The 23,768-nt window shown below is 40.5% G+C and overlaps 1 protein-coding gene across 1 annotated transcript in view; it reads left to right on the top strand.

Annotated features, from left to right (window-relative positions):
- The first annotated feature begins 761 nt into the window (after positions 1 to 761).
- MARCHF11 (membrane associated ring-CH-type finger 11) overlaps positions 762 to 23,768 on the top strand; it is a 132,030-nt gene continuing 109,023 nt past the window's right edge. The window contains exons 1-2 of the mRNA XM_062212413.1: positions 762 to 1,268; positions 2,353 to 2,508. Coding sequence (XP_062068397.1) covers positions 762 to 1,268; positions 2,353 to 2,508 — 663 coding nt within the window. The remainder of the gene's footprint in view (positions 1,269 to 2,352; positions 2,509 to 23,768) is intronic.

Below are 23,768 nucleotides of genomic sequence, written 5' to 3'. Positions count from 1 at the left end.
TGGAAGGAGAGGCCAGGAACATGGGCAGTGGTCACGCGCCGGGCGGTTGCAGACCAGGGGTCCCGCGCCCCTGCCCTGCCCACGCAGTGCGCCCCCTCCCGCGGTCTTACCGGCGCTCCTCCCGCCCCACCCAACCCACGCCACCACGTCCTCCTTGCTCACCCAGTAACGGTTTCTAGCCCCGAGGCCTACGACCCCTGCCCCTGCACCTGTCCCTGCCCGGCTCGCGGGAGCGGCACCGCTGCACCGTTGGGAAAGAGGTCATCTGCTTCCGAACCGACGTGAGCGGGCTCGGGGCGGAGTTAGCCAGGCGGCGAGAGGGTGGTCCCCCAATTCTGGCCCTGGATCTCCGCACCTCGCCCCCGGGTCGCGCCTGTCCCTCCACGTCCCCCTCCCACTGAAGGCGGCACCCCAGCCTGCACCAGCCCCTCCACCCTCCGCGCCACCCGCCGCCTCGCAGCTCCTCCCTCCCGCCCCCGACGTCCTCAGGCCCCTCCGCGGCGCGGCTCTCGCGCGCAGCCGAACGCGGCGCCGCCTCCAGTAGAGCCCAGCCGGCGGCTCCGCGGAGCAGCTGCTGCCGCCTCTGCCGCCGCCGCCACCGCCACCGCCGGGCCCTCCGCGTCCCGCCCCGCCCCCCGCCCCGGGCGCTCCAGCGCTCCTGCCGTACTCTCCCACCTCCCTCTGGGCCTCTGTCCTCCCTCCGCCTCCACTCTCCCTCGGCTGTAGTCTGGCCCGCTAGGCGGGCGGGCGGCGGCGGCACCATGAGCTTGGAGGGTGGCCACGGCGGCAGTCTGTGTCGCGGGGCGGATAGCGGGGACGCCGAGCCGCCCCCGCCGCCGCCCGGTAAGCCGGCCCCGGCCCCCGCGGCCCCGCGCTACCTGGCGCGGCTGCCCTCGCCCCCAGCGCCCCCCGAGTGCGCCGCCGGGCCAGAGGAACCGCCGGGGGAGGTGGCCCCGCGGCGCAGGGGCACGGACGAGCTGCCGCCGCCACCCTTACCACCCGCCGGCAGGGAGGTGTCAGCAGCTGGAGACTCGGGGGAAGGTCCAAGGCAGCTCCCGGAGGCGGCGGCCGGGAAGGGCGGCCCGGGGGAGCCCGAGGCTGGCGCGGGCGGGGAGGGCGAGCGGCCAGGCTCAGCAGACCAGCCCGAGACGCGCTCAGTGTGCAGCAGCCGCAGCAGCAGCAGCGGCGGCGGCGGCGACCAGCGCGCCGGGCACCAGCACCAGCACCACCAGCCCATCTGCAAGATCTGCTTCCAGGGCGCGGAGCAGGTAAGGCCCGCGGGGTTCCCGCGGCGGGCTCCGTCTCCGGCGCGGCGGCTGCTCTCGCTGGACGGCCTTTCAGCACCAGGGACAGCGCGCGCCTCCCAGCGGGTTTAGGGCTGTGGGTCGGACGTCGGGAGCAGCCGCCGCACGTCCTGCCTCCCTCTCCGTGACCCTCCACACTTGTCTTTTTCCTGCCCGGTTTTGCGCTTTCACGTTCCTCAGGTGCCTTGATGAGGATGACATAAGTATCTCTCGTGGGTTGCTCGGTGATTTTGGTCTACATATGGAAGGAAGTCTGTAGGGTCGTCTTCACACAGACCGGGGGGCGAATTATGTCACCGTGGAAAGGGCAGAGCCTATTGCAGATGTCAGTGACTTAATCTTACCGATTTGAAAATTGCGTTGCAGTTCTTCCCAGAGAAACGGGAAAGTACTTTACAATAAAGCCCGTTCAGCCGACCGTGTACTTTGTATTTTGTTGGAAACACAATTTTAAAATTATAAACACTACGAGAGGTGCTGCAAACTCAACCGAGAGTGATGCAGGGGGAAGGACAGTAAATCTGTCCCCTATGTGTGGTCTGAGAACACGTTAGGTTTAATATTTTTAAAAGTAAGGAAATTGCATCTAAATATTCAGGCTTTCAGGAATACAAGTGCCTTAAGTCAATATTTATGATGCTACATTTAGAAAAAAAAATAAAAGCATAATGCTATTGCAGGCGGCTTTCTGGGATGCCATGCGTTTCTTCCTTAGCGATGATTAAGAATAACTGCAGAGGAAATGCATCTGACCATCCACTTAAAAGTTATTAAAGAGATTTAATAGTACAGCTTTCCCCCTAGGGTACCGGGAGCTATATCTCGCAGACATTTTGTATGTTGGTAGAACATTTATGTCGTAACTCTAAGCAATATCTTTGAAATAGTTTTAAGACTCTAGTTTCATTCCCATCAGAGGTATAAAATTTTAATTTCATTTTCTAGGATACAGCTGGGTAAATGGCTTTGAAAGAAAAGGAAGCAAGCATTCGATTTTAAAAATAGAGGCACAGACACAAATACTCATCATGAGCCATTTTCTTTTTAGGGTGAGCTGTTAAATCCCTGCCGATGTGATGGGTCAGTTCGCTACACACATCAGCTGTGTCTGCTAAAGTGGATCAGTGAGAGAGGGTCCTGGACTTGTGAGCTCTGCTGTTACAGATACCATGTCATAGCCATTAAAATGAAGCAGCCCTGCCAGGTAAACAGTTGCATTTATTTTGCCCGGAAAATAATTTTGGTAACATAAGTGTGCTTGAGTAATAACTTAGTGTATAACTTATGCTGCTGCTTATAAACATTCTGTGCAAGCCACAGGAAAACCAAGATTTAGAATTTGTAGAGATGTGCTATGAGAAAGCTAAGAAAGCTATCTGAGAAGCTCAATACATTTTAATCAAATGTTTTCCTTTATTAACTTGCTATTTATTTGTCAAATTATACCCACCTTTGTCTTAAAAGGGTAAGTTAATGTCTTATGCTCTACCAATCAATTTTATAAATTAGAAATGTTACATAATTTATTTCAGTAATATTTTGTTAATTTAAGCAGTTAAATCCTGAATGGCTTCATTTATGGAAAACGGATTCAAGGCAAGCGAATCTTTACTAGTATGGAAATTTTGGTTGAAACTGTTAGTTTTAATCTGAGTATCCTTTTCATTTAACCAAGCTTTATTTTTGGTGCAAGTTTTCTTTCTCCCACAATTAAATTTTGGCCACTTTCCTTCTTTGCTTTGTTCAGTTACAGAGTGGGTGCATAAGTACCCCCAGTAGTTATCCTCAGTTATACCATTGAAACTGTATCTATTCTTTAACCAGCATACAACATATGTAAACCTAGAAATGGTCTGGGAAATAGGCTGCTTTTAAAAAATCATGATGGAACTTATTCAGGTTCTTTGAACATGCTGGTAAAATGCAAAACACAAAAAATTAAGAATGGAATCTTAAAGAAAAGCTGAATAGTACATGAATGATGAGCTTGACTAGTGAGATGGGGCTGACATTCAGAAACAAAAAAGTGGGGTTCAAAAATAGAGAAGAAAAGGAGGCAATGGGAAGAGAAGGAAAAAGTGAGTGGAGAAGTTGGAAGATGTTATAAAATCTAGAGTTTCCTGTATCTGTCTAAATTGCTAAATTTGGTTTGCATTGAGCAATATAACACAGATGAAACTGTGTTTGCAGAAGTAAGTGGAATTACTGCTGCATTAATAATTTACATATCAGAGTTTTTAATTTGTGCAAACTTCATATAGTCTGTAATTAATTTGCATCTCTGATAGTCACCATTTAAGGCATGATTAGCAAGCATGAAATGAAAATCTGAATTTTCTCCAGCTGACCTGAGGCTTATAAATGATTTAGAAAGAGGAAGCAGAACTAATATGGGTGAGTGATGTTATCATGCTAAAGATAGGCATAAAGCTGACACATTTTTTCAGAACCTTTAATTGAACTACTTGAGTATCAGTTTATGGATCTATTATAGCTGTTTTGAATAACAGATGGGACTGTGTCCAGTGACTATCATATGGGTAGTATAATTGGACCTGCTTTAATTTTATGGATAGAAATATGTGGGAAGAAATGGGAGAGTTTAGGGACTCCAGTTGAAAGTCCCATGAGAAGGGTTGTGGTCAGATGATCAAGAGCTAAAATTGAATGCTTAAGTATTTAAAAAACTTTAACTGATGGCTATAATATATTAACTCACTTGGGGTGGTTAATCTTGTGGTAAATGGAAGTAGGTCCTTGATGTACATTTTAAAGTAGAGAAGAAATAAAGAGCCTGGATAAAATACCATTTATTTAATACTAATCTTTATAACAAAATATTGATTACTACAGAATTTTCGCTTTATTTTTTAAAAAAAGTCAATATGTATTTTGGCAAAAGCATGACCCCTACTTATATATGAAATATGACCCTCTTCCTCCCCAAAAGAGAACCAAATACCAAGAAAAATCTCTCAGTATCATCAATATGTTTGGGATAAATTTTATTATGACACATATAAATACCGCTGTGATCTTTAACCTGATCTGATAGTTTCAGCAAAGAATGTGAGTAGTATTTGGAAAACAACATGATGTGAATGAGATGAAGATACCTTAGATCTTGCCAGATATGAAATAACTTTCCAGGACTCTATAAGATACATGTAAACCTTGGTAGCTAATGAAATCAGTTAGAAAATTCCTAACATGTAGATTCTTATATACAGGACCAGCCTGTGCTCAGATAAATTTTGCCTGCCTGCCTAGTATTTCTGTTAAGGATGACCCACAAATCAAGTGTTGTCTCTGATTCTTAGTTTTCTTCCTTTTTGGAGTGACATCAGTGAGAGCTAGCATTAATCACATGCATGCTCTTCTGGCCTGATGGGGATCCATGCTGCTGGGCCAAATAGAAAGTATGTTTATGTTCCTCCCCTTTACTTTCCATATCTCTCTGTCCTAAGGATAGAGACATCCCACAACTGGGAACAGGTGGTTCCTTGGGTGTAGAATAGAAAAAAATCATAAATAGGAAGAGACACCATTTACTGAACACTGATTATGTGTCAGGCACTGTTTAGATGCTTTAAATATATAGGAACTGGTATTTAATCTTTGTAACAAAGCTATGAGATGAGGAATATTATTGTCTATTTTATACAAAGGGAAACTGATGCACAGAGAAGTTCAGTAACTTCTACCAGGTAAAGGCAAGTGGCAAATCCAGGATTCAGACTCTACCAGTCTAGTTCCAGAGCTCCTGGTCTTAGCTGCCATATTGGCAGGGGTGGTTCTTCCTGTTCTAGCCACCTTGATGTTTCTGGGTCTATCATGGCTCATCCTGTATGAGGCTGAAGCCCTCAGCAATTGGTTTCAGGCTGGGACCTCTAAGATGGATTGGAAAGGTTTTGACTTGCTGCATGAAAAACACCTCAGTATTTAGCAGTTTAAACATTTGTCATTTAGTATCTTATGGGTCTGTGGGTTGACTGAGGTCAGGTGACAGCTGCTTCTCCACATGTGGTGACATCTGAAATGTAATAGCCCTGAGATTTGACTGGGTCCCGGGTGGCTCACTCATTTGACTTGTTTTTGCTTCTGGCTGGTAGCTGGATGCTCTGTGGGGGCTGCTAACTGTCACCTAAGTTCTACTCTCATGTGATTTGTGCTTCTCCCAGTAGGGTAACTGGTTCCAAGAGTATGAAAGGTGGAAGTTAACAAATTTAATTTGTTAAGGTCTAACCTAGGAATCACAGTTTCACATCTGCATTCTCTTGTTTAAACCAAATCTCAGCATCAACTCAGATTCAAGGGACCACAAGATAGACTGCCTATGGAATCTGGCCCTCCTTTTAAAGAGAGTGGCCATCTTTCACTCATCACAAATAATAGCTTCTGAAATGCATATTCCTAACTATTCAGTCTCTCTCTGTTTGTCCTCATAGGTTCCTGAGCCATAAGCAGGTGGCATCATAACTTTCCTCCCAGGGTTCTGAACCAAAAGAGGTTGAGAGTTACTCCTTTAGTAGTGCTTGGTGTAGCCCTTTTAGAAGAGAATGTCACCCTGTTAAATTCCCTGATGCTCGCAAGGAGATGGTGACAGAGCCAACCAAGGAGCACTTAGGGAGCAGGTGAGTGTGAGAGAAGCATGCTGCAGGGAGTCTCAGACCTTGGTTTTACTCACAGACAGTAGAATTCTTTGAGAATTAGGGCCTAAACCTTTCCCATTTTATTAGATACTAGTGCTACTCAGCTATGTGACCCAATAGGAAGCTAGCAGTTGTATCCTCTACGACATATTTAGATCTTAATTGCTGTGTCATTATCAGGCAGAGGTAATTAAGATATTTGAGATAATTAAAATGAATTTACCTTCCTATCTACCTGCAAGCTCTATTTTATTTATTAACTTATTTAAGATGATACATTGCAGACATTTTAGTAGTAGAATTTAATTGATTTTCAACCCCATAGTATGGTCTAAAATTCATGAAATGTAAGAACATATAAAATCAAATTTATTTTGAGATGCTGGTGACATTTTAACCTATTCGACCATATTTCAGTTTATGAATACTTTGAGTATTTTCCCAAAAGATATGGATTTTTGAGGAGATAACAATTACTGGATAGAATGTTGTATGGAAAACTTTGAAATTGCTCTAAAAGACAGATGGTGCTGTTTGAACACAGGATAGTCCATGCAAATGGAAGGTAACAGCTATGTTTCCTTAGATAAAATACTTATACTTGGTGCCTCAGTTGGCTCATCTTTAAAGGAGAGATGATAATGGTACCTGTCTTACACATATGTTGTAAGAGTATTAGATATGTGGATATACATGAAGTGCTCTGAATGGTGTCAGGCACATAGTAGGTGCCCTTTTAATGCTGGCTCTGATTATTATTAATTTTTCAGTCAGCTGAGACCTGGGTTTGCTCCCAGTAAGCAGGAGCCCTTTGTTTCCTTCACTCTTTTGTCACAAAGTGAAGGTAGTGACTCTTCTTTCCATGTCATCGGGCTTTAACATTCTATGTTATTTTTAGTGGACAATCAATAATTGCAGGGGTACAATGTGGTGTTCTGATACATTTATACATTATAGAATAATCAAAGTGATTAGCAGAACTGCCAATTCAAATAGTTAGCATTTATTTTGTTGTGAGAACATTTGAAATGTTCTCCTTTAGCTACTATGATCTATTCAATACATTATTATTAATTCCAGTCACCATGCTGTGCAACAGAGCACCAAGAATTTATCATTCCTTTCTAAACATTCTAACTTTGTATCTGTTGGCCACTTGCTCTATTATGCCCCATCTACAACTGTAGCCTCTGGTAATGTCATTCCACTGTGTGCTTCTATGAATTTCACTGTAACACATTCCCAATATAGTGATATCATATCATATTTTCTGCACCTCTGTATTTGGTTTATTTCACTCAACAAAATGTTCTCATGTATGTTTATGTTTGAAGTGACATAATTTCCTCTTTTTAAAGTTTAGTTCATTTTCATTACTTGAAAGGCGGGGTGAGGGGGAGAGACAAAGAGAATGGGAACACCATCTTTTCCTTCACTCTGCAAATGTCCACAACAGCCAATGTTGAGCCACCCTGAAGACAAGATCCAAGAATTCATTTGATGTTCCAATTGGATGGCAGGGCTCAAACACTTGAGCCATCCTCTGCTGCCTGCCAGGATTACATTAGCTGGAAACTGGGTCAGAAGCAGAGTAGTGGGGACTCCAATCTCATTCCAGTATGGGATGCAGACATGTAAGTGATGGCTTAACCTGCTGCACCACTTGCCCCGCCTGCTGTTTTTTAAAGGCTGAGTGGTATTATGTAGGTATGCAACATTTCCATATTTTAAAATCCATTAATTCACTTATGGACACCTAAGTAATTTCTACATCTTGGCCTGTTGTGAATCATTTCATTCTTTATTCCTAGATTTTTACTCTCTGCTGATTTCTGGGAACCCATCTCAGTTTCTTACCGAGTTAGTTATCATAAATAATGAATGAATCAGCAGTTTTAAAAGCAGGTATAATGAGATACAATGATACCTGTGCATGTTTGCATACTTCCTCTCCAGATGTCCTTCACCATTTGTCTTATTTATGTCCTTGTTGGCGTCTACTCATAACTGGAGTTATGAGATGCCTTTAAACATGGACAAGCACAGGGCAGCACTGTTCAAGGTCAGGCAGCCACCACTTCACTATACTTTGGAATGGCCCATGTCAGGTGGTCAGATGAGATGTATGTGACATGTGACTAAGTAGGGAGTGGGAGATGCCTCAGAGGTCCTGGGGGGTGAGGAGCGGAGCATCAAAGCAGACTATGGAGCTGCTCTCCTTACCTGCCTGGGCAGGGAGTGAGACTTGGCATGTGTGCCATGCAACTTCCCAGATATTGGGCCCCTGGCCATTTTGACTAGCCTGTAAACATTTTTATTAGTCTTACCTTTACTGCTTATTCTTTAAGCCTTATTATGTGCTGCCAGCAACAGGGGTTCTCATAGCAGTAACAAAGACTGAAAAATCTACTAGGAACAAGAATGTCTTGAGAGTTTTCGTTTTTATCCATATTATTAAAGTCTTGAGAAGCATCAACATAAAAAAAATTGGTAACAGGAATTTGATACCTGCTGGGCTTGTTTTGGCTATACTCTAAGGGGTAGCTTCCAGACCTATTTGTAAGGTGCTTATAGGACTTAAATGAACTTTTTGAGGACACTGCGGTCATTATTTTCTTAATTGTTGGTGTCATGAGAGTTATTTCTACTTCCAGAGATGCTTGTTGCTATGATCTAGCTGATGCACTGGGAGGAGCTGACAAATTTTCATTGAAAATTGAGATTTTGAAAATATCAAAACATGAGCTGTATCAGTGTTGCATATTGTCCCATGCAGTAATTCAAAGTATTTACAAATTATGGCTTAAAACTGTCTGCCTGGCACATGAAGGAGTAATGAAAGGGATATGCTTAAGTCTTGGGTGTGTTAATGGTGATTTCATATGTGACTTCAGTCACATCATAATATATCTTCCTGGTGCATTGGAGAAATTTTATATCTAGGTTTTAGAGAAAGTCCTAGATAAATATAAATATTTGAATTTTAAATCGATTGTAGTTGGGTTTAGGGAAGTTGGTTTCCATGGTTCCGTATTAACTTCTGGAGTTGGCATCCATGTTCACATGTGGAGTAGTTGGTTTCACACTTTACCACTGTAAGGTTTTTTTATGGTGTGTGTGTGTGTGTGTGCGCACACGCACATGTACACGTGTGCGGTGATTCCTGCCATTTTAAAGATTTGATGCCTGCAACTTTGTTCAATGAGGTTTGTACTTGCTGGGCTATAAAATTAAAATATTCTTGGCCTTGTTTTGCTCCTGTTTTGTTGTTTGACCTTAGACCTAGGCCAGGTATCACTGTTGGCTATTGCTAGGCATTTTGTTTATTCTTTGAACATGCAACATTAGGGAATGGAAGATTTTTAGTTGTCAGTAGTTACAGTAGGATAGTGAATACTCTAAGTTCAGATTTATGATTAGGTGGTGAGTTAACATTGAGATTGTCCTTTTCCCTGATCAAAAATGAATACAAGCTTTTAAATCAAAATGCAAACTGTTAATCAAGTCTTGATGTTTATTACTTTGAGAAAATAATACTGTGTCTACCGATTATTGTCTGAGGTGTTTCACAAAGAATTGAAGGAGTGAGAATGTACTTGTTCCTGCCCCTAGGGGCTTTAGACTCTAGATTTAATTCAGTTTTTAGGGTCTATCTGTTCGGCAACTGATGTAAATTTGAAATAAATATACCATGGCTAAGTGCTGTACGCTCTTTCAGTTGAGTGAAGTGTAAAGTTAGTGTCAAGATCCACTCTTGTTAATTTAAGAGCAACCTCATTAGTTTGGTGGTGAGTTTCTTCAAGGAAATGTGGGGTGAAAATGGAATTCTGAAGTACTGTAATATAGCTGAATTAGCCTGTATGTCTTTTTAAACGTGCTTCCTAAATTGTTTTGACAAAAAAAAAAAAAAAAAAAAAAAAAAAAACCAAACTGCCGACTTGTAACCTTGTGACATGGAAAGCCTCATTGACTTTTTTCTCTGACTGTTGCTCTTACTAGCATTCTCTGTAGGATTAATAGCAAATACTGTTAATTAATGCTTTTAACTACCATGCCCAAACACCTGAGAAACTGTTCACATATAATATTTTTTAAAATTTATTTGACAGGTAGAGTTATAGACAGTGAGAGAGAGAGACAGAGAAAGGATTTCCTTCCGTTGGTTCACTCCCCAAATGGCCGCCACGGCCGGCGCTGCACTGATCTGAAGCCAGGAGCCAGCTGCTTCTCCTGGTCTCCCATGTGGGTGCAGGTGCCCAAGCACTTGGGCCATCCTCCACTGCCTTCCTGGGCCACAGCAGAGAGCTGGACTGGAAGAGGAGCAACTGGGACAGAACCGGCACCCCAACCGGGACTAGAACCCGGTGCCCATATGGGATGCTGGCGCTGCAGGTGAAGGATTAGCCAAGTGAGCCACGGTGCCGGCCCCTCACATATAATATTTTAGTGTGGACACCGTCATACTTTATCAGTAACTAATGATGTCCCAATGAATGAAGAACAGATCATGAGCTGATTTCCTTATTTTTGAAACTGGTTTTGTTTTGTTTGCTTACTCAAAACACATGGATCTGCATTTTACTCACTAGAACAGATAAATGATTTTCTACTGCATGAGGTACGTAAATTATACCTCATATCCTACTGTCACCGTCTTGGTTACTGTATAGGCTATGAGTATGGTGATTTTACAATGGTCTCAAAGCTACATGCTGGTGAGGTGCTTGTTTTTCTCTTCATAGAGTGAGGTTTGAGTACAATATGGACTCTGTAGCTTCTCTTTCCAGAACATTCTTCTCCACAGACGTCTGCCTTTCCACATCTCCTGGCTCTTTCTAGGTGTATTCCCCTTTTCACATCAGTTCTCTTCTTTGATCCATGTACCTCTCCACTAAGCTTCCTCTGGGCAGAGATGGGTGGACTCCATTGGCCAAGACAAGTTAGGGTGGCAGGAAGCAAGTTAGCAGTGGTTGGGCAAAGGCGCCTTATCATAGCTCCACAGTGTTCTCCCTTGACAGCGTTTACTTTGTTATTTCAATCAAATACCAGCAAACCCACTCTCTAAAGGGCCAGAGAGTCAATGTTTGGGGCCATGGAAACCATTGTAGCTGCTGTTGACATGAAAGTATCCACAGACACTAGATAAATGAGTGTGCATGGCTGTGTTCTAGTACAAATTTACTTTTAGACACCAAAATTTGAATTTCATAATGTGTGAAGAAATATGATTTAAAATTTCTTCCAAACCCATTTAAAAAATGTAAAAACTGGTGGGCTACACAAAAACAGATGGTGAGCTAGACTTGGCCCAGTGGCATTGGTGGTAGTTTAAATACATGGAGTATTTATATGCACTTAGGTATTTTATGACCTCTTGGAAAGTTGAATGGGTTGAAATATTTGTAAAATTTTGTATGAAATTGTCATAAAACTCATACCATATTTAGTAAATGGTGGTGCTTCAGCTTCATAACAAAATGCTGTTAATTTCTTCATAGTAAACTTTAAAACCATTGTGTTTCTTCCAGATGGTTTCCTGGTTGTATCAGACTTGACTCCTGAACTCTCTAGGCTCAGAGGTCAGAGACATATCAGAGTATGATTTGGTGTCCTTGGAACTGCTCCCCCCCCCCCCCACCCCAAAGACGCCATAGCTAATACTTCGTGGCTGTCTAAAGCAGATCCTCCTAGGCTGTCTGCAGCCCTGCAGGTGTGCTTCCCCCCATTCTGAATGGGATGATTTTAGTTTGCTTAGGGCTTCTGGGCTTTCCTTCTTATGGAGAAAGCATTGCAATGAGAGGGGCTGGGTTTTAGAACAAATTGTGTAACTCAGCTCAGTAGGTTCATTATCTTGGTCACTTTGTGGAGATTCAAGGAATATTTGTGACACAAATGAATATATGGATGGATCATATAAATCACAGCGAGTGTTTCACTAAGGTGACCAGAATCACAGTCATGTTATTTCCTTAGTGACAATGTGACTTAAAGAAATCAAACTGCATTCATTACTCATATACTAACCATCTACTACCTGTTAATCATAAACTTGTTCTTAACCTGATCTTCTAATAATACTATTCTGAACTGTACTGGGTAATACACTCAGTTATTCAGATCACAGAAAAAAAAGCCTATTTTTAAAACCTAGAATTTAATAAAAAAAAGCTTCCAGAGATATGTCTGCTCTTTTCAAAAACAAATGTCATGAGAAAAGACTCAGTGAACGCAGAATTACCCATGTGTGACATCTCTGCTGGCTTGAGATTGCCACTGGTTGAAGGGTTTCATCTAGTGCTTGTTCAGGGAATTTGAATAATTTGTTGGAAATTTTACTGTATGATCAGGGTAGAGATGAGCTGCTCAGAATGTCTACTGATTAAATTTTGTGGTTTGAAATCTGCCACCTGACTGAAAACAAGGTGACTTTTTTTTGTTGTTGTTGGTGGTTTGTACAGGTGTAACATAACTTCAGAAATGATTTTCCTCCAGTGAATGCAATACTGCAACACAGGCACATGGGACAAGAGCAGAAAATGTTTCTTCCTTGCTCATTCCTTGATTTGCCTTGGTTTGTGGTTCTGCTGTGGTGCGACTATGTGACTGTGTTTTGCTAAAGGGGTAGGAAGACAGGAAACCCAGCTTCCTGCTGTTTTTGGACTTCCTAAGAACAGACTGGGATGACTCTGCATGCCACCCTTCAGGATGGAAGGGCTCTGACTGAGGAGTAGATAACTGTTTGCAATTACAAGTAAATGGATGGTAGACTAGAAGGACTTGGCCAAGAAAACCTGTGTTTTGGCTTGTACTTTCTTAGTCTTTGGATATTTGACAATGTCTTTCTGGTGAGCATAACTCAGAATTCAGCTGTTCCACATGACTGAGCCAAATGAAATTTGATAGAAATAGAGGGGGACTGGAAACAGTGCATGGAAGACATGACACAAACTTGGATGCGTTTCTGTATAAGCAGAGTCAATAATAATACCAATTCAGGAGTTACTTATTTCATCCCTGCCTTAGGTGTGGTATGCTGTGGAAATGCCCATCTGTTAGCCTGCCATCTGGCCAAGTTTTATCTCTTTGATTTTGTCAGTGTTGACTGATGACCCCTGGGCAATGAATCCTGATCAAACTAACAGTTCCGTTGCCTTAATGTGCCTTTTAGTTTGGCTTCTCTCTTTGATATGCTAATTATGTGCAAGAGGCCAAAGATTTAATTTGGGCACAGGTCTGTCTTCCCATAAACATGGAGCTGTTATTCTAGGCAGCTCTGGGTGTTCCTTTGTTCTATGGTGCCAAATGTCATATCCACAACTTAGCTTGTGTCATAACTCTGAGCTACAAAACAGTTCAAATGAACAAGGAATAATTTCAAGAAATTTACACAGGCTCCTTTGTTCAAAATGTTAAAGAGATTTTTTAACAAGCAAGTCATGACTTACAAATGTCAAAGAATTTCACTTATGTTCTTTTTTTCTTAAATATTTATTTGAATGGTGGAGTTAGAGAGGGACAGAAAGAGGGAGAGAGGGAAGGAGGGAGGGAGGAAGGGAGGGAAGGAGAGAAGGAGAGGGAGAGGGATAGAGGGGGAGGGAGAGGGAGAGGGAGAGAGGGAGAGGGAGAGATTATCTTCCATCTGCTGGTTCATTCCTCAAATGGCCACAATGGCTGGAACTGGGCTGATCTGAAGCCAGAAGCCAGCAGTTTCTGCTGGGTCTCCTACTTGGGTTCAGGGACCCAAGAACTTGGCCATCCTGTTATATTTCCCAGATGCTTTAGCAGGTAGCTGGATTGGAAGTGGAGTATCTGGGTCTCAAACTGGCGCCCACATGGGATGCTGGTGCCACAGGGGGCATTTTTAGCCACTAACACCACAGCACCAGCTCCTTCACTTATATTCTTATAAAAGACTTTCAGAACACAGAAAATACTTTTCCCTACTGTTTCCCCAAACTTCTTCCATAGCATTGGCTTCTTCTCTCTGTTACATATGAAAATAAATATGTAAGTGACCTCTCTATTAATTTAAAAAAATAAAATTAAAATCTCACAATAGAGAAGAGCTCAGGATTTGCCAGACATAGAATATACATTCAATACATATCTGTTTTATCTTTCATCTAAATAGTCAAGACTTCTCAAGTAATTTGAGAAGTCCTAGATATTGAGTGAGAACATATACTAAGGGATTTAGTGATAAAGGATGGTTGATGAATCTTCCTACCTACTGTTTGCCTCCTCTCTCTGATCTGCACACTGCTGGTAGTAAGGTAGATTCTGTTGCAGAAAAGGAAACTTGAGAAAGAAATGTGCTACTTTATTTTGGACATGCTAAAGCCCTGCTATAGTAAACTTTAGGGGAAATAAGAGACACCAACCATCTCTTGAATTCCTTGTGGGGAAAACTTCAACGTTGAGAGAGGATGAATGCATGGAGATAGCAGGGCATAACAATGGATTAGTGTTTGTTTAGGGTATGGAAGATGACTTTACTCAAGTTCCATGGAAACTCCATAAATATTTCATCTTTGTTATTTTCTACTATGAATCCCATAATTAATACTTTTAAAATTATTTTTTCATTTATTCAACAAATTAATCTTTACCTCATAACAGACACTGTTCTGGGCCATGGAGTTAGAACGTGTATGACTTCTGCTTCCAATTAAATTCTTGATGATGGGGGACAGAAAATAATTAAATAAATGCAAAAATTAGAAACTATATATTGTTAGTGACTCTATTGGACATAAACTGAGTGTGATGGTTAATTTTTTGTGCCCGAGGATGCCCAGATGTTTGGTGAGGCATTATTTTGGTTGTTTCTGTGAGACTATTCCTGGAGAGATTATCATTTGAGTCAGTAGACTGAGTAAAGCAAATCACCTCCCTAAAGTGAATGGGTATCAGCCAGTCAGTTAGAGGCCTGAATAGAAACAAAAAGCTGTGCCTGTTTCCGGTAAGGGGGAATTCCATGTGTCTGACTCGTCCCAGCTTGTACATGATTTTTTGCTTGCCTTCGTACTTGCAGCGAAGCCCTGGCTTCTTCTTGGGTCTTCAGCAAACCAGGCCTTTGGATGTTAGGCTTCCAGAACTGTGCTGTCAGCACTTCGGGTTCTCTGGCTGGTCTATGACAGATCTGGGACCTGTCAGCCTCTATGGTTGCATGAGTTCAATTCCTTATAAGTGCTTATACACACACATATACACATACACACTCCCTGTTGTTTTTGTTTATTTGGAAAATTCTAACTAATTTATTAGGTGATTTAAAAGGGCACAATGTAGTACTTGATTAGAATTGGGTATATCAGTATAAAATAATGTTTTATTTGATATAAGTATAAATGGTCACATATAAAAATATTTATAGGAATGTGCTTTTGCATAGGCTTATATTGCTACATATGACTGGCTCTGCCTATTGAGAGGGCCCATTAATAGTGACATCCCAGTGACAATTAACTCACCTAGAACCACATTTTGGTTTCTAATATCATTCTCCAATAAAAGGAACAGGTCAAATGCAAAATGGAACTGGTGCATCTCGTGTCATGGTGTCAGAAAGTAATTCTGTGCTCGAAACATAAACAGGAGAATGGGATAGCAGGAATAATTTGAGCAAAAATTAAATTATAATGTAATATTGGATAGTCATTCAAGCTATAATGTAAATATCCATGAGTGGATACTGACAAAAAATAAATGATTGAATAAATAAAGGAGGGACAAGTGATAATCTCCCTTACAGGAGAATTCCAAATAATTTTTGAGTATTTATAATTTCCCATCCCAGATATTGATCTCAACTCCCCTTGTTCCTCTAGTGTGAGCTGTACTTAGTGATTTAGAATTGTAATAGTGTAAAACAGGGGAAGAAGGAGTGATCTTACTGTGGAGAAGTCCAGAAAACACTGCAGGTTTTTAATTTTGTTTTGTAATTTATTTGGTGAAAAAAACATCTGAACTGAGTTGAAGCTACTTGTCATTTTCACCTATGTCATTTAGGGTCATAGTCATATATTTTGCTGTGAAAATACTGAGATTGGTTATAGAGTGCTGACCTAGAGTCTGCTGATGCTGTGGTACTGAAAATGTACCATACTGAATTTTTGAAGTCGGGAAATTTGGGATTTCTGTAGTACATATGTTTTGGGTAAGAGATTTTTAGCTTAAAATATGATTTGTCTCAGAGATAGTCCATGGGTATGTGAGAAGATTGTGTATTCCACTTTTGTTACGTGGAGTGTTCTTAGATATCTGTTTGAGATAGTTGATTTACAGCATTAGGTGTAGTTGATGGATAGTGTTGTCCAAGTCATCTATTTCCTTGTTGATTTCATATCTAGTTGAAAGTGGAATATTGGAGGTCCTGACTAATATTGTCAAATCATCTATGTCTCAATAAATTTTGTTTGTTTTTCCTTCATGTATTTTTGGACTCTGTTAGATGTAGTGTGCTATATCTTCCTGAAGGATTGACCATTTTATAACAGAATGTCATTTGTCTTTATGTCTTAGTCTGTTTGTGTTGCTATAACAAAATACCTCAGGCTGGGTAATTTGTAAAGAATATTAATGTATATATTTCTCAAAGTTTTAGAGGCTGCAAGTCCAGAATCAAGGCACCAACAGGTTTGGTGTCTTACAAAGGCATAATCTTCATTTCCAAGGTGGTGCCTTGTTGCTGCATTTTCTAGAGGGGATGAATGTTGTGTCCTCACATAGTAGAAGAGCAGGAGAAAGTGAACTTCCCCCGTCCATCTTTTTTACAAGGTCCTGAATCCAATAGCCATGAGTGCTCCACCCTCATGACTTAATCACCTCTTTATGACCCACCTCTAAAACCTATTACATTGGTGATTAAGCCATCATTCAAACCATAGCACTCTAGTAACAAGCTCAGTCTTTTTTTAAAAAAATATTTATTTATTTATTTGAAAGTCAGAGTTACACAGAGAGAGGAGAGGCAGAGAGAGAGAGAGAGAGAGAGGAGACACCCTTCATCTAATGGTTCACTCTCAAATTGGCCGCAACAGCTGGAGCTGCGCCAGTCCGAAGCAAGGAGCAGGAGCTGCGCCAGTCCAAAGCAAGGAGCAGGAGCTGCTTCTGGGTCTCCCACGTGGGTGCAGGGGCCCAAGGACTTGGGCCATCTTCTACTGCTTTCCCAGGCCATAGCAGAGAGCTGGATCTGAAATGGAGCAGCCGGGTCTGGAACTGGCGCCTATATGGGATGCTGGTGCTTCAGGCCAAGGTGTTAACCCACTACACCACAGCGCCATCCCCAACAAGCTCAATCTTAACATTTGTAGCTACTCCAGCTCTCTTTTGGTTACTGTTTGTAGGTCTATCTTTTTTCATCCTTTTAAATACATTCACTCTTTGAATCTAAGGTGTGTTTTTTTTTTGCATAGATAATATCAATTGGATTGTTGAATACAGGATTTTGGACCTGTATGTAGTTGTTTCTGGAAGAGAGCCATATGAAAACCAACAGTATTGTAAAGATTGCTTTTTGATTTTGAAATTATCATTTTAAGCAAGTCTCAGAATCTACAACTATGGTTAATATGTGTTGTCTGAGATTGTGTGTTTTGAATTCCTAATTAGAAACACTGCAAATACCCTGTTAATGTGTATATTTGCTCCTATAACTTGTACAGAAGCCATTTGATTTTTCTCTGTTTTCTCTTCCTCCTACCACCCGAGACCTGTGTAATCGAGGATTTGTGAGACTCTACTTGTCAGGTAAAGAAGAGATCCTTACCGCCATTCATAGGAGTCAGTGGCTTCTTGCACAGCTCCAGAGCCTCATGAGTAGCAAATCACATCGGCACAATCAGCCTTTGTAATGCAGCCATGCTTTTCAAAATTTTGTTATGTATTTTCTAGAAGAGTTAAAATTTTATGAGGATCAGTGTAACAGAGTGGAAATAGCATGAGCGTTGGCAATATGCAGTCAGGTCCAGATTTTAGCACAGCCACTTACTAAGCTGCGTGACCAACAGTGGTACCATATGTATTAACTATATACACATGTGTATGTGTGTATATACATACACGTATACTGTATACTATATATCACATGTATTAACTCCTCAGTGTTGCTGGAATGATTAAATTATGTGACCTTTTCAAGGTATGTGACGTTTGATGGTCTCTTATTGATTCCTGTCATCTAACCTTGGTAGAAGAAAACTTAAAATACACATAATTCTGTTGGATTTTGTATTTATGAATTTATTCATTTATTTATTTATTCATCCTAATCATTTAGCGAATATTTATTAATTATTTACTCAGTGCTAGGTACTCTATGAGGCACTAAGGATGAGAAAAACAAAAAAGAGAATATTCTAGTCCTCAGTGTCATTAAGTCCCAGGAAGACTGATAACATATAAGTAGAAATTCCAAGTAAAAGATTCAGTGAAATGATTATTGCTAAATGCCAAGGAACAAAATTTGGCAATGAAGGTGGTTGTGAAATGTTGAGAGATAATATTAAATTTTTAGACAGGATGGCTAGGGAAGGCTACAAATTAATGGTGTTTGATTTGGTTGACAGAATTTTTTTTTATATATGACCTTCTTGAAATATGACATGCTAGGGACAAACGCTATGGTGTAGTGGGTAGGGCTGCTGCCTGTGGTGCCGGCATCCCATATATGCACTGGTTCAGGTCCAGCTGCTCCACTTCTGATCCAGCTCTCTGCTATAACCTGGAAAAGCAATGAAAGATGGCCCGTGTCCTTGGGTCCCTGCACCCATGTGGGAGGCCTGGAGGAAGCTCTTGGCTCCTAGCTTTGGATTGGCACAGCTCCAGCAGTTGTGGCCATTTGAGGAGTGAACCAGCAGATGGAAGACCTCTCTCTCTCTCTGCCTCTCCTTTTCTTTCTGTGTAGCTCTGAGTTTCAAATAAATCAATATAAAATAGGGTATGCTAGTGAATATTTACCATCATTAGTTTTCCTTGCTGTACATTTCATTCCAGGCTCTGCTTTTCTGTATGTGAACTGGAGAAGTCATTTCTTAGAGCCCATAGTTTTATAACTTGTGTTAATATGTTAAAAGTCTTGGCCAGCGCCATGGCTCAACAGGCTAATCCTCCGCCTAGCGGCACCGGCACACTGGGTTCTAGTCCTGGTTGGGGTGCCGGATTCTGTCCCGGTCACTCCTCTTCCAGGCCAGCTCTCTGCTGTGGCCCGGGAGGGCAGCAGAGGATGGCCCAAGTGCTTGGACCCTGCACCCCATGGGAGACCAGGATAAGCACCTGGCTCCGGGCTTCAGATCAGTGTGGTGCGCCAGCTGCAGCGTGCCGGCTGCGGTGGCCATTGGAGGGTGAACCAACGGCAAAGGAAGACCTTTTTCTCTGTCTCTCTCTTTCTCACTGTCCACTCTGCCTGTCAAAAAAAAAGTCTTGATGGATATTCAATTTTGTTTTTAAATTTTTATTAATATAAAGAGAACAGATTTCATGTGTTACATAAGTACAGTTCTTTATTTCCACACATTTCATAAATAAAACATCAGGAACATAGTAATTCTTCCTATTATACCCACCCTCCCACCCCACTTCCTCTTCCCTCTCCTGATCCCTGTCTTGCTTTTTACTAAGATCTATTTTCATTTAACTTTATATATAGAGGATTAACTCTACTCTAGGTAAAGGGTTCAATGCTTTGTATGAGAAAGAAAAAAGGAGGAAAAAAAGAACTGTTCCTCAACAGTCCTCTAAGAGTCAAAGTGATCACACAAACAAGACTAGTGTCTGTGAATACTAACTGATAGAATAAAAAAGGGAGAGAACTATCCAACATGGGAAGTGGGATACACAGCAGATTCGTAGAATGGCAGATGTCCTAAACAACACTCTGGCCTCAGAATCAGCCCTTAAGGCATTTAGATCTGGCTGAAGAGCCCATGAGAGTGTTTTAGGATGGAAAGCCAAGACACCATGGAAAAGAAAAAAAAAGAAGACCTAAATGAAAGATCTCTGTGAGTGAGATCCCAGTGGAAAGAACGGGCCATCAAAGAAGGAGGTACCTTTCTCTGAAGGGAGGAAAGAACTTCCACTTTGACTATGACCCTGTCGGAATAAGATCGAAGTCAGCGAACTCAAGAGGCTTCCATAGCCTTGGAAGCTCATGACTAGAGCCTAGGGAGATTTCTGATGCCATGAACAAGAGTGTCAAATTGTTAAGTCAACAACAGGAGTCACTGTGAACTTGCTTCTTACGTGGGATCTCTGTCATTAATGTGTTGTCCAATGTGAATTAATGCTATAAATAGTACTGAAACAGTATTTTACACTTTATGTTCTGTGTGGGTGCAAACTGATGAAATCTTTACTTAATATGTACTAAATCAATCTTTTGTATATAAAGATAATTGAAAATGAAAAAAAAAAGGAGTGAGTTATTATAAAGTGAGGCCACCCATATACTTTACTGCTGACCATGACCAGTTCCCTTTCCATTTCTCTACACACTGTGACTTAAGGGAACCCTTACCAGAGGCTGAACAGGTGGGGACCACCAATTTTGGAATCTCAGCCATCAAAACTGAATGCTAAGTAAATTTCTTTTCTATATATATATAAAAGTTATTGTATCTCAAAGGTAATTTTTCTTTTTATTCTTTTTTTCTCATTTTCCTCCCTTCTTTCCTTTTAGAAACAATTATATTTAATGAAGAACCAAAGAATGATTCATCTTTTGCAAACACTTAGATATAACTAAAACTTACGAGACATAGAATATCTTCCATTTAATACACTAAAAGGAAATAATTCTTTTTTTAACTTTTATTTAATAAATATAAATTTCCAAAGTACAACTTTTGGATTATAGCAGCTCCCCACCCCCAATAACCTCCCTCCCACCCGCAACTATCCCATCTCCCACACTCTCTCCCATCCCATTCACATCAAGATTCATTTTCAATTATTTTTATATATAGAAGATCAATTTAGTATATACTAAGTAAAGATTTGAACAAGTTTCACTATTAACTCTCATAATACAATTCTTTGAGGACAGAGGTCCTGCATGGGAAGTTAGTGCACAGTGAGTCTTATTTTTTTACTTAACAATTAACACTCTTATATATGATGTCAGTCTTCACCTGAGGCTTTTGAAATGAGCTGCCTATGCTATGGAAGCCTTTTGGATCCACTAACTCGACAAGGCTGTAAGCAAAGTGGAAGTTCTCTCTTCCCTTCAGAGAAAAGTATATCCTCCTTTGGTGGCCACTTCTTTCTACTTGGGTCTCACTCACAGAGATACTTCATGTGGAATTTCTTTTATTTTATTTTAATTAATTTATTTATTTTTGCCACAGTGCCTTGGCTTTCCATGCCTGAAATGCTCTCCTGGGCTTTTCAGTCAGACCAGAATGCCTTAAGGGCTGATTCTGAGGTCAGAGTGCTAGTAAGTACAGTTTTCAGAAGACAACCATACTTTCTTCCCTCCCTCTTAGTTCATCTTCAGTATATTATAGTAAAGATTTAAGACTGGTTTTTAGGAGCAAGGAAAAAGTACAGTCAGACAAATATGTAGAGAAGAATAGTGAAAATGTATTCTGATGCTTGAGATACAAAGATGCTTAATTTGCTTCTCCTAATCATTTGAAACATTTATATTTCATGCTCACAGGTCAATCTACAAAGTTACCTAAGGGTTAGGATGTTAAAGGTATTTCCATATTTGAGGAGTTAGATCTCTGTAGGATTATCATTATTTTTAATATTTCTTTTTATAAATATAGTGTTAAAAAAAGTAAAAACAAATTTTGAACCTATTTTTTCATTGGACCAGTACAAGTGTTTTGTTAAAAACACACAATTTTTGAGATGGATCATTTGGAAGAGAAGTTCCATCATCTCATTCAGTGTCATCTGGAAATTTGGCTGTTTGGATATTGAATATTTGAGACTGTAATTTTCAAGATAATCTAATTGGGAGACAGTGAAGTGGTTTGTTCATGACTTGGCCACTATGAAGGACATGCAATGACTTAAAGAGGGGAAATGACTTTTTATGTTGTTCCTGGAGCTACAAAGATTGATATTTGGGCTCCCAAATCTATTTGAAATAAATGGCTTCCATTTATCATCGCAGTGGGATGCTGGGCTGCTCATATTTTTAGAATTTCTGCCACTGACAGAGAATAATATGAATATAAAGGAGTTGTGAAGAGTAAAGATTCATCTCCTTCAGTAAAGTTTAGTAATATGGGCAGTTTTTTGAGCTTATGGTACTTAGTCAACCTTAATGGGATAATGAACCCCCAAATTTGATAGGAAATGTCTTTTATAGCTTAATGCCTTCAACTCGCAGAGGCCATCAGTGTAAGTGAGTTATTAAGAACTTTCTTATTCAGCAGAAAATTGGTGGTCATTTTGAGGAGTATAAGATGTTATATTCATGAACACACTCAGGAAGAGAGCAAAGATCATTTTTAGGATAACTATGCTCCATGGAGCCCTTGTCTGGCTTTCCTGTATTTGGTTGATTGCTCTCATAGTGGCTGATTTATATCCTTTGTTAGAAGTTTGAAACCTTTCAAAGTAAGTCAGTAGGTCTTTTAGGTTTAGATGAGAATGCATCCGAAGCCCTGGGCTCTATCCGGTTACATGTCAGAACTTCACTATGCAACTCCGCCCTCTAGTGTATCATATAAACTCTGATTATGTTTTTGGAATTTGACCCATGGTGCACAAAATTCCATTAAAGTTAGACATACTTCTGTACCTTTTTTTTTTTTTTTATCTTTTACTGCTCACCTAATTGTTTGAACAAAGTCTGCTTTTCTATTTAATTGGATTTTGATTTGGTCAAGCATTTTCTGTTTTCTTTATTCTACTTTGCCATTTTGGAGAGGTTTAAGTATTTACTCTCTTCAGAAGTTTTGAAATTGGTGTTTCTTAAATAGTTTAAGAATATAAAGTGTATGAAATCAAGCAGAATGTTAAAGTCATTTAAAATTATTTTGTAGAGTACATTAAAATTTTTATTGCCTAATGCATATCTTGGTGTAACATATTAAATAGAAGATGATTGTATTATCTATGGGCTCTGCCAAATATTCATAATATATTGATCATCAAATATTTTAGATACTTTTAGCAACCAAGACAAAATTCATTAAATAACTTCACTTATTTGGATTCATGTATTTAAATGCAACTGTTGACCAATCAAAGGGGATGTTTTGTCATATAAAAGAGAAATGATTGCATTTTTGCTGCTTTTGTTTTGTCTTTCAGTTTTCAAAGAGGGCACTTTCTTCTGCTCAGGGCAACATCTTTTTCAAAGAGAATTAGATGAGAAGCAATTTTCCTGATGTAAAACTTATGAACTACATTTGAAAATGAGGTTTTTAATGACTACTTATTGTTTTACTAATGACAAGTCATCTTGCTTGAGGGACAACTTTTTTTTCTAAGCAGCAGAAAGTTCTTAGTTAACAATCAGAGGAATGTTAATTAAGCTGTAACTATTTAGGCACCAACCATCTCCTGAGGATCAATGTTTGGTAGGAGGATGTGTGGAGAGTAATTATCTCCGGCTGCTTGTGAATCTCTAGGAATCACTCTGCACCCTGGAGGTAATGGGAAATGACAAAGGAATCAAAGAAGAAAGAAGGAGAGGGTTGGTTTTCTTTTTCTAAATGGGAAATATAATTTTATTTTAGAGCTACAAGTCATTTTAAAAATAATAGTAATATTAATATTAATTAGACAAACAGATTCTTTGTCTGGAAGCAGATGAGTACCCTTTCCACATCAATGAGACCAAAATTGTTCT

Source organism: Lepus europaeus, chromosome 15 (genome assembly GCF_033115175.1).
Source record: "Lepus europaeus isolate LE1 chromosome 15, mLepTim1.pri, whole genome shotgun sequence".
NCBI classification, from domain to species: Eukaryota; Metazoa; Chordata; class Mammalia; order Lagomorpha; family Leporidae; genus Lepus; species Lepus europaeus.
Note: the sequence above shows the minus strand (reverse complement) of the source record. Positions and strands in the feature narration are given on the sequence as shown.